The sequence below is a fragment of the Natator depressus genome, chromosome 1 (assembly GCF_965152275.1).
Source record: "Natator depressus isolate rNatDep1 chromosome 1, rNatDep2.hap1, whole genome shotgun sequence".
Taxonomy (NCBI): domain Eukaryota; kingdom Metazoa; phylum Chordata; order Testudines; family Cheloniidae; genus Natator; species Natator depressus.
Window position 1 is genome coordinate 45,301,431 of NC_134234.1, and position 14,735 is coordinate 45,316,165.

The 14,735-nt window shown below is 42.3% G+C and overlaps 1 protein-coding gene across 3 annotated transcripts in view; it reads left to right on the plus strand.

Annotated features, from left to right (window-relative positions):
• Positions 1 to 488: 488 nt before the first annotated feature.
• Positions 489 to 14,735, plus strand: part of POLR1D (RNA polymerase I and III subunit D) — a 31,866-nt gene continuing 17,619 nt past the window's right edge. For all 3 annotated transcript variants that reach the window (XM_074958905.1, XM_074958913.1, XM_074958898.1), the window contains exon 1: positions 489 to 655. In XM_074958905.1, coding sequence (XP_074815006.1) covers positions 630 to 655 — 26 coding nt within the window. In that variant the 5' untranslated portion in view covers positions 489 to 629. The remainder of the gene's footprint in view (positions 656 to 14,735) is intronic.

Here is a 14,735-nt window from a genome sequence, read left to right on the forward strand (position 1 = left end):
CCCTTTGGGATGGAGGCTTTGGGGAAATTGTTGGGGTTTCTCTCTGGGGCGGCGGAAAGGAGGCGTCACGTACCCAGCAAAGCCCTCTGCGCCCATGTTGAGAGAGGAAGAGCCTGAGCACAGAGCAAACCCCGCCTGCCCCCCATCTCCAGAGGGGAATTAACACACCGAGGGTGAGGGAAGAGCCTATGGGCAGCGGGTGTTGGGGGGGCCTCCTCCCCAGTGCGGCGAATCGGGGTCGATAAGGCCATGGGCGTTGGGGGCCTAGCCGCCACCTCCAGCACATGGGGCAGCAGCAGGGCCCAGGCCCGGTGGAGGGTGGGCGGGATCCGAGTCCCCCGTGGGCTCTGCCCACTCCGGGCCTTGCTACAGCGTGGGGCGGTAAGAGGCACCCAGGGTACGCGGCGCTCGCTTCCCCCCACCCCCGCTCCCAGCTGCGGCTCGCCCCGCCCCCGGCCCCGCCCTTCATGGGGTCCTCGCTCCCGCAGCTCCGCCCCTTCGCTCCTCCCTGTTCCCAGCCGCGAGTAGCGGATGGGCCCGGCCTACGTCTGTACCTGAGCCGCCGTCACCGCGGTGTTTCTGGCCTAGCGGGGGCCGCGCCGCGCCGCATCGCCCTTCGCCCCGCCGCCATGGAAGAGGACATGGAGCTGGAGAGGTGAGAGGCGCCCTCCGGGGTGTGTGTTCCTGGGCGCTGGGGCGGGGTGGGCCCGCTGTGATCTACCGCGCCGGCCTGGCGCACTTGTTCCCTGTCCTGGTAGGCCCCCTTCAGCCCTGGGGGATGGAGCAGAGGAGTGTGGGGGCGGGGGGAGCGCAGGGATGAAGAAATGAAGAGTTTGGGGGCGGGGTTACCTGGGTAGTTCCCTCTTGAGTTTTAAAAGTTCAGTTCTAGACCCGCCCCTTGACATCCTCCTGGTGGGAAGGGGTCATGGGTAGGGCTCGTGGCTACTCCTGTGCCAGGCCTTTGGGGGAGGCGGCCCCACGACGGGCTGGTGCTGGACCAAGTAAAATGCACATTCGTCATGTCCCCTCCCTCCTCAGTCTGGAAGTCCCTAGCTGATCTTTCTGCTGTCAGGTAACAGCAGCTAATTGAGAGCCCACCTGCTCGCTCTCGTGTGGGGCTTGAGAAAGTAAATAACCTGCGTTTGTAGTTCAGAGGGACCATTAGAGAGCCTTGAAGAGAGAAGCTGGAGCACTTTTGTTTAGGTTTCAGATTAGCAGCCGTGTTAGTCTGTATTTGCAAAAAGAAAAGGAGTACTTGTGGCACCTTAGAGACTAACCAATTTATTTGAGCATAAGCTTTCGTGAGCTACAGCTCACTTCATCGGATGCATACTGTGGAAAGTATAGAAGATCTTTTTATACACACAAAGCATGAAAAAATGGGTGTTTACCACTACAAAAGGTTTTCTCTCCCCCCACCCCACTCTCCTGCTGATAATAGCTTATCTAAAGTGATCACTCGCCTTACAATGTGTATGATAAACACCCATTTTTTCATGCTTTGTGTGTATGCTTTTTTCATGCTTTCCACAGTATGCATCCGATGAAGTGAGCTGTAGCTCACGAAAGCTTATGCTCAAATAAATCAGTTAGTCTCTGAGGTGCCACAAGTACTCCTTTTCTTTTCACTTTTGTTTACTGTCTGTTGTTCACTGGTGCTGATTAAAGTATTGAAATTTCGTATTTTCCACTTTGTTATAAAGAGACCCTACAGCGTTCTATGCCATATAATAAAAAATGAATCTTTTTTTTTTTTTAAAGGGGGTTACATTAATGTCGATGCTTACAGTTTCACTTATCTAAACATCAAGCCTGCATGGCCTGGAATATTTGGGAGGACAGGGGTCCCAGTTTACAGAACACAAACTTACTTGCAGGAGACCTTTGACTTTAGTTTGAGAAGTAGAATTGTTTTCCTATTCCTACAACATCAAGTATATTTTACTTTTACCTGTCTTAGACTATATAAGTGGTTTCCACATTGATGTTGAAGCATATACAGTATACTACCAAAAACATTTAAGATGTACTTTGCAGTACATGGAAAGAGGTACGATAGTATTCCAGGATTTCTGAGGCTGCCGTTCTTTATGGGAGCCCTTTATCTCCCTATTGCAATATCATTCCCCTGTCCCTGTTGTGAGGCAGTAGTCTGATTCCAAGTGGATGCATTCAGGAGAGTAGTTTATCACAGAGGGAACTCAGGTTATTTGTGAGAAAAAACAGGGGCATTGAAGATACTGCTGCCTCTCTGTTGAATTCTGAAATCCTCTGTTGGATTGGCTCAAATTACCTCATTGTCTTACTCTATCCCATGGCCTGGTTATGATCTACTGGAAAATATAACTACCGATATTAAAAGTGAGACTAGTGTGCTCAGAAGACTTTTTGGGCACGTGGCCCACAATTGTGGAATTTGCTTCTGGGAAGACTATGAGCCTCAGTGTCTTCATAATAAAATGTAAACTCAACTTTTTCAAACTCCTTACTTAAGGAAAAGCATACTTGTATAAAATAAATAAATGAAACCTCCCTATTAAATGAAGAAAGATGGGAGATTTTCCATGATCTCTTTAATAAACTTGTGTTGCATGCCAGTACCAGTTATGACTGCAACTAGATCACAGTGGAAGTTGGAAAATTAATAAGCCTTGTTTTGTTAATTGAAATGAGAAAAGCCTAATCTCTGACTTTGTATTTATTATAGTCAAATTGTGACTACATTGACTGGAATAACTTTCAGGGAGAATAAAATGACTGATGTTTTGCATTCTGTTTGGATGAGATCATTCATTCTACTATGCAAATTGACTTATCCAGACGAACACATTCAGTTTAAATGCAGGTTCATTTAGTTGACTGCAGTCATATCAGACCTCTGTTTTACTTTCTGGTTTGGAAATGGATCAGAAGCACCTACGTTATTGGTAAATCTTGTTGGTGTTATGCTACTTATTGTAGAATTGCCTGGGAGGAATGACTGAAATAATAGTTCTGCAGCATGACTTGTCAACACTACAACTAAACCATGTATAAACAGAATCTCATGTGAGATTACCTGTTAGCAGTATGTCTAACGATGATAGCATGGGTAGTGGCAAGGCAAGCTTCCCCCACTGCTCGTCCAGTGTGTCTCACACCCAACTATAAGGAACTAACTTTATGGCTCCATTTACAAAAAATAACTTGTTGCCCCCACTGTCTGCCTCCAACTGGTATTGTAGATGGGACAAAGATAATAGTTGTGCTGGTGGAAGTGAGGGGATAATCGGGCCTAAGAGAATTTAATGATCCATTTGCCTCTGTAATTTTTCAGTAAGACACCTTTCCCCTATGATCTTAAAAAACGACTACAACCGCACTGGTTCGACATATCAAACTAAATAAGAATATATCATGGTGAGGGGTGGTATTGGCAAAAGTTTGTGATGGCTGCATTACTTGCTGTAGCAAATCTAAACTATACCATCATGACTTCTACATCTGCCACACACATGTTACAGAAAAGCTATTTTAGGGATGTTTTTAAAGAGTTTTAAAAATATTTATTTGAGCTATTTTTAGGTGCCTTAGCTACCATGAGTCCAAGTGCTCAAGGAAACATACAGGTTTATAACAATGACTTAAAATAGTGTTTTAAGTATCTACAAGCATTATACATTTAAAGTCTGTTATGGACACCTTCTAGGTCTAGAGCACCTGCTGAGTCCCACTAGGAAGCCAGAAGTTTTCCAGACAAGGGAAAAAATTCTAATTATTTGTCCACATGCAGCTAAGACTACAGTCTGGTGGTCTGACGAGAACTTGGTTGTCCCAAGTTTCTGGTAGTGACTTCATTCTCTCAGGCAAATTAAATTGAAAGATAGTTGCTGCTTTGGTGGTCTAAAGCAGTAATACTCAGACTGAGGCTTGCGAGCTGCAGGTGGCTCTTTAGTATGTCTCCCGCGGCTCTTTGCAGCTCATGATATTAAAACAACGTGTGATTTACTTAACCAATCAGGATGCTTTTACTATGTTACTAACCATTTGTAGTTGATAAAATAATAACACTTGGTTAGTCATTTTGCTGTGACTATATCCATCTATCTTCCCCCATCATTATATATATATATATATATATATTCCCCCATCATTTATTTATATATTTTTATATATTCCTCCATCATACTATTTAAATATGAATCGTAGTACTATAATAAATGAAACAATGAATTCACACTACTGTGGCTCTTTTGGGTAATGTTGATCGCGAATATGGCACCTGATCCACTGAGTTCTGATATCACTGGTTTAAAGACAGTGCTCTACATTCTGTTCGTTCTGTTTTGGATTATTGTGCCTGGTTTTCTCACTTTTATTCTCCTTTTTTACTGTCACTAACTCACTTGGTCTTATGTTCTGTATTTTTCTTGCTTTAATATAAATTAAAATATTACTGTCACCAGGAATGATGGATGCTGAATTGGCTACCTCTTTTTATGTGACTCTTACACAGTCTGATATTTAAAGCAATGAAAAAGCAGTGACTACAAATACCTGCAGGTTGTAAATAAAGCCACGTTTCTCATTCACCTTTGCCACTATCTATGGCAAGTATGCCATAGAGCTATGCATGCTCCCCCCACTTCCCCCCCCCAAATAATTTCAACTCCTTTCTGATGGAAATTAGAGGCTGGCAATTTCCTCTGAACATCCTATTATTAATTGGAGAATATCCAGAATATAAATCTGAAACTTTTCATAGCCTTATTAAGATACTAGGCCAAATTCCAATTAAATGTAATTGATGCTGTGCGTATAACTTACACTTCAAGGGATAGGTATGCAGGGTTATAAAAAAAAAAACTAACAGAAGAGTGTCAAAGTGTCTGACAGGGCTGGATTATTTTTCACCTCCCCTGTTCTTACTTTTTCTTCCCTGTTCTACACCTTTGGCATGTTAGTTGTTCACAAAACCATTTATGTCCCTGCTCTGAAGATTTTGCATTCTAAACAATAAAATCTCCTACAGATAAAATATCCTACCTTGGGCCCTAGAACAACACAGCAAATATGCAGTCTTCTGGGAATATATTAGAGCTTGTTGGAGAAAGCGTTGGATATACTTTTCCTCACTCATAATTTCTTCCACAGTTGCCAAAACATTTCACAACTCCTGAATAGCATGTCCTACTAGAACTGCCTTCCAAACCTAGTTTGCAGTGTCATCTATTTGAAATTGTTTGTTGTCCTAGGTGATAAGGCCCTTAGCATCTGGAATAAACTCCTTATAGTATTGTAAAACAATGGGATGTAATACTAAAAACAGTTTTACTTTTTGAAGTGCACAAGTTGCACTTAAAATCTAAATCCTTAAGCTATAAAATTGCATGTTAGAAAGCAAAAAGAAAAGGAGTACTTGTGGCACCTTAGAGACTAACTAATTTATTTGAGCATAAGCTTTTGTGAGCTACAGCTCACTTGATCGGATGCATACTGTGGAAAATACAGAAGATGTTTTTATACACACAAACCATGAAAAAATGGGTGATTATCACTACAAAAGGTTTTCTCTCCCCACACCCCACTCTCCTGCTGGTAATAGCTTATGTAAAGTGATCACTCTCCTTACAATGTGTATAATAATCAAGGTGGGCAATTTCCAGCACAAATCCAGGGTTTAACAAGAAAGTCTGAGGAAGGGGGGCGGGGGGTAGGAAAAAACAAGGGGAAATAGGTTACCTTGCATAATGACTTAGCCACTCCCAGTCTCTATTCAAGCCTAAGTTAATTGTATCCAATTTGCAAATGAATTCCAATTCAGCAGTCTCTCACTGGAGTCTGGATTTGAAGTTTTTCTGTTGTAATATCGCAACTTTCATGTCTGTAATCGCATGACCAGAGAGATTGAAGTGTTCTCCAACTGGTTTATGAATGTTATAATTCTTGACATCTGATTTGTGTCCATTTATTCTTTTACGTAGAGACTGTCCAGTTTGACCAATGTACATGGCAGAGGGGCATTGCTGGCACATGATGGCATATATCACACTGGTAGATGTGCAGGTGAACGACCCTCTGATAGTATGGCTGATGTTATTAGGCCCTGTGATGGTGTCCCCTGAATAGATATGTGGGCACAGTTGGCAACGGGCTTTGTTGCAAGGATAGGTTCCTGGGTTAGTGGTTCTGTTGTGTGGTATGTGGTTGCTGGTGAGTATTCGCTTCAGGTTGGGGGGCTGTCTGTAGGCAAGGACTGGCCTGTCTCCCAAGATTTGTGAGAGTGTTGGGTCATCCTTCAGGATAGGTTGTAGATCCTTGATAATGCGTTGGAGGGGTTTTAGTTGGGGGCTGAAGGTGACGGCTAGTGGTGTTCTGTTATTTTCTTTGTTAGGCCTGTCCTGTAGTAGGTGACTTCTGGGAACTCTTCTGGCTCTATCAATCTGTTTCTTCACTTCCGCAGGTGGGTAGTGTAGTTGTAAGAATGCTTGATAGAGATCTTGTAGGTGTTTGTCTCTATCTGAGGGGTTGGAGCAAATGCGGTTGTATCGCAGAGCTTGGCTGTAGACGATGGATCGTGTGGTGTGGTCAGGGTGAAAGCTGGAGGCATGTAGGTAGGAATAGCGGTCAGTAGGTTTCCGGTATAGGATGGTGTTTATGTGACCATCGTTTATTAGCACTGTAGTGTCCAGGAAGTGGATCTCTTGTGTGGACTGGACCAGGCTGAGGTTGATGGTGGGATGGAAATTGTTGAAATCATGGTGGAATTCCTCAAGGGCTTCAGCGGCACTGCTATGGGTACCCGCATGGCCCCACAGTATGCCAACATTTTTATGGCTGACTTAGAACAACGCTTCCTCAGCTCTTGTCCCCTAACGCCCCTACTCCACTTGCGCTATATTGATGACATCTTCATCATCTGGACCCATGGAAAAGAAGCCCTTGAGGAATTCCACCATGATTTCAACAATTTCCATCCCACCATCAACCTCAGCCTGGTCCAGTCCACACAAGAGATCCGCTTCCTGGACACTACAGTGCTAATAAACGATGGTCACACAGAGTGGGGTGTGGGGAGAGAGAACCTTTTGAGGTGATAATCACCCATTTTTTCATGGTTTGTGTGTATAAAAATATCTTCTGTATTTTCCACAGTATGCATCCGATGAAGTGAGCTGTAGCTCATGAAAGCTTATGCTCAAATAAATTGGTTAGTCTCTAAGGTGCCACAAGTACTCCTTTTCTTTTTGCGAATACAGACTAACACGGCTGTTACTCTGAAACATGTTAGAAAGGAAGCACAATTTAATAGCTAAAAGTAATCGTTAGACTATAGATCTAGCAATCATGAGATCTTGGTTCTGTGTGTAGGTCTGCCACTTGACATTGGGTATGTAACGTAAAGGTGATCTGCCAAATAAAAACTGAGGATGAATTCCTGTGTGGAATTTTCACTAATCAGACTGTGGGGGTCATTAGCACAGAAAAAAGCTTAAAATAATGCTTTTTTTTTAAAGAAGTGATCTATTGTCAGCCTCAAAACTGTTTAAAGACGGTGGAATTCTAAATCAGGTGAGTTAACTCCAAGCTGTCCTAAGGCATGCTTTCCATTTGATTCTTATATGCCTATGTGGCATATTTGGTATTTGTTTTAATCCTGTTTCTTCGCTGTTCAGTGTGGCATTCCTCAGGCTCCATTTTTTTGAAATCCCTTTTCATCAGTTTCTGTATATATCCATTTAATTATTTCATGTTACATCCTGGGTGTCCATTGTTGTTCATGTCCCTTATGTATGTACCTCTTCTTGCTGACTCTAGTACTGGCATTTTTATCCTCTGCCAATGCTTGGACAGGTTGTAAAAATAGATGTCAGGATCCTTAGGTGTGTTGAAAAAACAACTAGCTTCTCCAGTTCCAATTACATTCATGTATAATAGAAAGGCACTTGTGGTATCCGTAGCACTACCATCTTGAGTTCTGATCTTCAGAGCAAAACCGGGTAGAGCCCAGTCAGTTCTTGAATGTATTTAATGCTGCAGGAAGTGGTTTTGAATATTCAGTCACATGGTTCTCTCTGTCACTACTGAATCAATGCTCCATCTGGTTCTAGGGGACATTGTATCTGAGCACCAGAATGTAGCCTTTTATTTTATTTACAGTGAATTTTTTGATGTTGCATTACACCGCCATGGGTTGGGCTCTGATTGCTACAGTTGCAAACTCAACATAGTGAAATTGCTTCTGGAGCTTTTCTCAAATTTGGGGACTCTAGGAACACACAATATCCAAGCATAATGATAATATAAACACAATCACAAGTACAAAGTCTTATCTGTACTATAAGTTTTATTAAAGTAATAAGCAAAGTTACAATTACCCGTGTGTTGTCAGATGCTGGCAGCATGTGAGTGTTCTGTCAGTGTGCTGTCCCAGCTCTGCGGAGATAGCGGACGCAGCAGACCTCGATCGAACTGCCCAATAAAACCACAGACCCATTTCAGTAGCGAAGGCACTTGGCCAGGTTTATTGTCGATGAAGCATGGTATTATGTCCTATACATGCCACAAGTACATTTAACAGATGCATGCCCATGACAATGGATGCAGCTCAGTGAATGGCGGAACTTTCCATTTCCCCCTAGGCTGGCCAAAGACACTCCCTCTGAAATTCCTTTTTATACCCCAATACAAACAAGTTACGTACTGCCCCTCTGACGTGGCTAGTTACTGCCCCTCTGATGTGGCTAGGTACCACCCTTTACCATGTATATGTTGGTTTAATCAAAACATCTCTATCCATCACACTGTCATCCTGACCTTATCTTTAAGAGGGGGTCACTGTGTCCTTGTGTCATCTTTGGGGAGTGTGTGTACACCATAATTCTGTGTTCTGGTACCACACTTCTCGAATGTGCTTGCAGGGGTGTCCTGTGCCTAGTGCTGCTTAGGAGTGTGTGTTTTTTTGCAATACCAGCCCTGTTCTGGCCAGGGTCTGTGAGCCTGCCATCAGGAAGAGCCTGACTTCTGCTCACAGCCTGACTTTTGCTAACTTTGCTTTATATTAGCAGGACTTGACCACTGCTTTAGTTCAGGCTTCAGGCTTCTTATACCAGGCCTCATGTCTTAGGCTCTCTCTTTCTACTACACCAAGCATATAGAAATCCTATGAAAACCTATGCAATTATAACTATAGTCATTGTGATGGTTTCCCCCCAGGGTGCCACCTGGAACTGAGGTACCACTGAGCCCCCTCACCTGCCAGTCAGGACTCCTTCTCATGCTGTTCTGCTGTGACAAGCTGAAAAGCTCTGCAGCCTGCACTTTTGCCAGCAGTCATACAGATCAGGACACACCCAGCTGCAGTTACATGCAGGCTATCTGACCAGCTCCTGCATAAGAAGGTTACACCCAAGGTAACTCCTAGCTCCCCAGGCACGCACCCCCTTTGGTGTATAAACCCAAAATTATACCATCTTGCACTGGACAGTGAACTGTACACTATAAGCTCATAAAGTTCGCCCCGTCCCGTAATGTGGAGAGGAATATGCAAAAGCATTTGCCCTTAGAGCTATGATTCCCATATGCTACACTCCAACTCACTGGTTTAGATAAAGCAGAAACAAGTTGATTAACTAAAAAGAAAAGGAGTACCTGTGGCACCTTAGAGACTAACCAATTTATTTGAGCATAAGCTTTCGTGAGCTACAGCTCATTTCATCGGATGCATACTGTGGAAAGTGTAGAAGATCTTTTTATATACACACAAAGCATGAAAAAATACCTCCTCCCCACCCCACTCTCCTGCTGGTAATAGCTTATCTAAAATGATCACTCTCCTTACAATGTGTATGATAATCAAGTTGGGCCATTTCCAGCACAAATCCAGGTTTTCTCACCCCCCCCCCCCCACACACACACACAAACCCACTCTCCTGCTGGTAGTAGCTTATCTAAAGTGACCACTCTCCTAACTACAAAAGATAGATTTTTAGTGATAGCAAACAGATCAAAGCAGATTACCAAGCAAATAAACAAAAAATACAAACTAAGCTTAATCTACTAAATAGATTGGATATGAATTAGCAGATTCTCACCCTAAGAGATGATGCAAGCAGGCTTCAGATTCTTAAGGGGCAAGCTGCAGTTGCTTTACAGCTTGGGATCCCCAGGTGTTTCATTCACAGGCTAGACATCCCTTTAGCCTGGGTCCAGCACTTCCCCCAGTTCAGTCTTTGTTCCTCAGGTGTTTCCAGGAGTCATCTTGTGTGAGGAGTGAAGAATCACAGATGTCACTCCCTGCCTTATAGCTTCTGCGTATGGCGGGAACCATTTGTTCCAAAGCTTGGTTCCCAGACCAGTCTGTGGGGAAAAATACTGGCATCCCAAGATGGAGGCATCCTGTGGCCTGGTCACATGTCCTTGTAGAGTCAAAGCAGCCGTTAACTTACAGGGTGTTTGGAGCATTCTCAGGACAGCTCACCAGGTGGGAGATAAGCTTTTCCTAAGGCCTGTTGTTCTTTCTAATGGCCCATTGCCCTGAATAGGTCCTTCCCCACCCACTATCTAGACTGAAAGTCTAGTGGGCATTACCCAGGTGTAACTACATTTGAAATACAGATACATAGTCAACATTTATAACTTCAGATACAAAAATGATACATGCATGCAAATAGGATAATCATTCAGCAAATTATAACCTTTTCAATGACCTCTTACATGACCCATTTGCATAAAATGCATCATAATTATGCCATAATTATATCATAATAATATCACTGAAGAATATGGAGTGCAGTGTCACAGTCATACTCCCATCCTAAAAGATATTCTAGGGTCTGATGGAGCTCTTAAAAGACAATCATCAGTAGAGGGACAGTTCCTGCTGGGGTTTTCACATAGGTATTCCCTTGGGTCTTCCCACTCTTACCCAACCAGAGTACTCTCTTTTATATTGTAGTTCTGACCACACCTAATACCTTATGCTCATGCATGCAGGTGTCAACCTTCTTTCCCTTATCTGAACTTCCACATCCCGTGAATAGTGATTGGGATGCCCCATTTCTCATAGGTTGTTTGTAGTTCCTCTTATTCTCCTTAGCATCTACGCGTGACATGTACCCTCCGGTCAAGATAGATATTCAAAGGTCTTACAATCGGGTGTCTCGTGGTCTTGGACAATATGTTGCGGCCTATTGCAATACATTTTTCCATAACTTCACCTATTGGCACTTCTTATGCGGTAACCTTGCTGGCATAGGGTTATTCCTAGGTCACGCATTCATGTCAAGCGTTATTAAACCTATGGCCTAGTCTGGCTAAGCTAAAATCTTACAAGTCTCATCCTGTTGGCCTTGTGTTTTGGCCATGCTTTACTAATACCTAATGCACGCTCATCACTCTTAAATACTTAATCTTCTACTTCTATAATCCTACAATTCAATCTGTTTAGCATACAGGGTGAAATTCCTTCCTGATCCAAGCCTCCTGACCTCTGAAATATGAGGAATGATATATGCTTCAGCCTAGGTAGTGTAACAGTGGTGCTATTCTTTCTCCTATGACTGTTGACTTTGTTTTTGAATCTCATCCCACTTTTCTTCTCCAAGTAGATACAGCTGTGTGTGCTACTTAGGTGTGTGCATGCCCAGCGCACCAGAGCCAGAGAACTTTGCCCAGCAGTGCCCAAAGGGACGGCACTCACACTTTGTGCCCCGGGCAGGGCAGCACCACCCCAGCCCCCTCAGTTCCTTCTCACTGGGTGTGGCTACAGTCAGAGCTCCAGGCGGTGTTTCACCCCCTGCTCATTGGTCTGTTTTTGAGAATTTTTTTCTTACATATAGCCGTTCGTAGTACCTCTGGGTAAGTTTGTTAGTTTAGTTATAGTGGCTGTCTGCTCTCTCACCAGGGTTCAAGTGCTGTCTGTCCTGTGGGGCGGCCATCCCCAGCAGTGACCCCCACATTGATTATATATGAAACCCATCTATAAATGATAAATGGATGACAAAATGAACTAATTGGCTATAATTGTCTTTCAGATGAGTCTCTAATGGTCCTGGTCAAGTCATTGATCCCAGAGAATTTTTTGAAGAGATGTTAGTCTCTGTGTTCTTTGATAAAATGAGCCATCTCTAGTTTTGTAAGATGCTGTACTGATTTTGGTACCTGATTGTGCCCACCCTGTAAATGGTTGCATTGTAGTTGTGAAGCAATTCCTGTTTGAGTGTTACCTGTATATGCAGTGTTGTTATAGCTGTGTTGGTCCCAGCATATTCGAGAGACAAGGTGAGTGACTTTACCTTGAATGGTCCCTTGAAATATGTGTGAACTCTTTATGCTAAAGAATCTGTTCCACCTTGTATTTAGCTGTGACACTCTGAGTCCATTTCCCAGACCTGAAGAAGAGCTCTGCATAGCTTGAAAGCTTGTCTCTCTCACCACTCGAAGTTGGTCCAGTAAAAGATATTACCTCACCCACCATGTCTCCATTCCCTGTATAGTTCATAATGCACTTTAGGATCCTGGCAGATCAAAGGTGCTATTACAGTTGAAGCTAGCAGCGATAGCTAGAAATTACCTAACGCTTTCTATCATAAGAACCTGTTTTCAGTTGCTTATATCTTAGTTGAACTTAACCATTCGGTCTAAAACTTTTCATGCTAGGTGATTTTCAGCAAAAATGAGCCATCCCTTTCCAGGAACGAGGTTAGGGGAATATATGTTGTTTGGCTTGACTTTACAGCCTTAACTTCCTTTTTTTCTTCATATATAATATAAATTTAGGTTAGAGACTTTTTACACAAAGTATTCTTTGATCATCACTTAAAATATGCAGCAAAATGTTAATCATTCAGGAATATAAGAAGACTAGGGACCATCCTTTCCTGCAAGGGAAAGAACCTCTTGTTCTCACCAAACTTATCTCCCCAACAGACCAATCTATTGTAATTATTTTGGTCTTCTTCCGATCATTCAAAAATATGCAGGTTTTGGATGCTTTTGCTGCTCATGTTATAAATGATGCCAGTATTGCTAGTTGTGGCATTCCTTTGGGATCAGACCATGCATCAGTTTTATTAATTATAGCTCCCTACGTGCTTTGGGCTCTTCTCCTCATGTGGAGGTTTTGACTGTTGTGTGCTAGTCCTTTCCTTCATTTATCTGGTATTGCTGTTCTAATAGTTGAATTCAGCAGTTGCGAGAACGTTTGTATTGTACCCAAGCTTTATAATTGGAGACAGCTAGGAGTGCTGAGTCCCGGAGAGTCCTTTTAGAAGCAAATATAGAACCTATTTACACAATTGTGAAGCCTTTGGCTGATTTGTGAGGGAGTATAAATTCAGCACGTGGAAATACATTACATGGAAGATACTCTTAAGTGTTTTCCCTTTGTCTTTATACCACTCTCTTCAATTGACTTTTCATAGTCCTTGTGAGTCAGGAGGGCTTTCTGAAGGCACAGCAACAAAAATTAGTGTACTTAAAAGAGGATTGTTATGGATATAAAGACTCAGATTAGCTAGGAAGAGACAGATCAATGAAAGACTGCTGGGTTGGGTGTCAAGTCAGTCTGAGTTGCAATATCATTTATAGACAAATACAAATCAAAATGCCTGTATTTTGTGTGTTAGTTTTCATATAATCCAGTTCTATTTAGCTTCACTTAATTGATTTGTAGTGTTTCTAACAACATTTTAACTGTAGTTTATATTATTGTAAAAATATAATTGTTTCAGACCCACTTAATTCTTTCAGGTATAATTAAATCATAAAATAACATGAGATTCACTGAATTTTAATCTACCTTTGACACAGATCTTTCAAAGAACAGAATTACAAAGATATTTTGCGGAGTGCTGTGATGAAAGTCAACACTTTTACTTTTTGTTTTTCTATTACAATCCTGTCTTTTGAAGGTTTGGTATCCTAGATGTCTCCAAATGCATTATGTTCTCTCATGATACATAGCTTATCAACCTAGATGCAGATCTTTTTATTTTTTTTCATTCTCTCAGACTTGCCTTCCTCCACAGTTTTAAATAGCTTATCGTCACTCTCTCAAGTTAGAGTGGGGAAATGGCACTCTCAAGGGAGGAAATTTGGAAGTTCTCTACTGAGGCATTTGAAAAGGCTGTTTACAGTTTTCTGTTTAGATTTTAGGCATTGAAAGGCAAAAAAAAAAGGGGGTGGGCACACCACTCGTTTCACTATTCAGTATGTCAAACCTGAATTTTACTTAAATGTTATTGAGACCTGGTAAGATTGCCAAGAGTAGCAAGATGGATCACAAGATATCCCTCTGTTAATGTTACCGAAATAGTGTGGAAAAGGACAAAAGGGCCTGACATTAGCACAACACGAAAGCTAATTGGGAAACACTGTGGGATTGATTTACAAAAGCGCATGCACAATTGCATGTCCTGACTTGCACATAGGAGGAGTTGTAACTGTTTGCAAATTAGGTATTTGCTTATGCATATGAGCATTAGAAACAAATGGCAATTTTCATATGCAAATACCCAATTTTCATGAACAATCATGGTAATTGCATGTGTAAACTAGACACACAACTGTGCACTTACTTAAAAAACTAGCCCCAAGCTATTGAGGAACAAAGTATTGGTAAAGTCAAGCTGATAATCTTACCCCGGAAGCTGGGGTCTTGTAGAGAACTTTATAACAGTGCTCTACTCATAAAGTCAACAAGTGGGAGATCTGACACAAGAATCTCCCTCTTCTGGGGCACCAATCAGTTATCC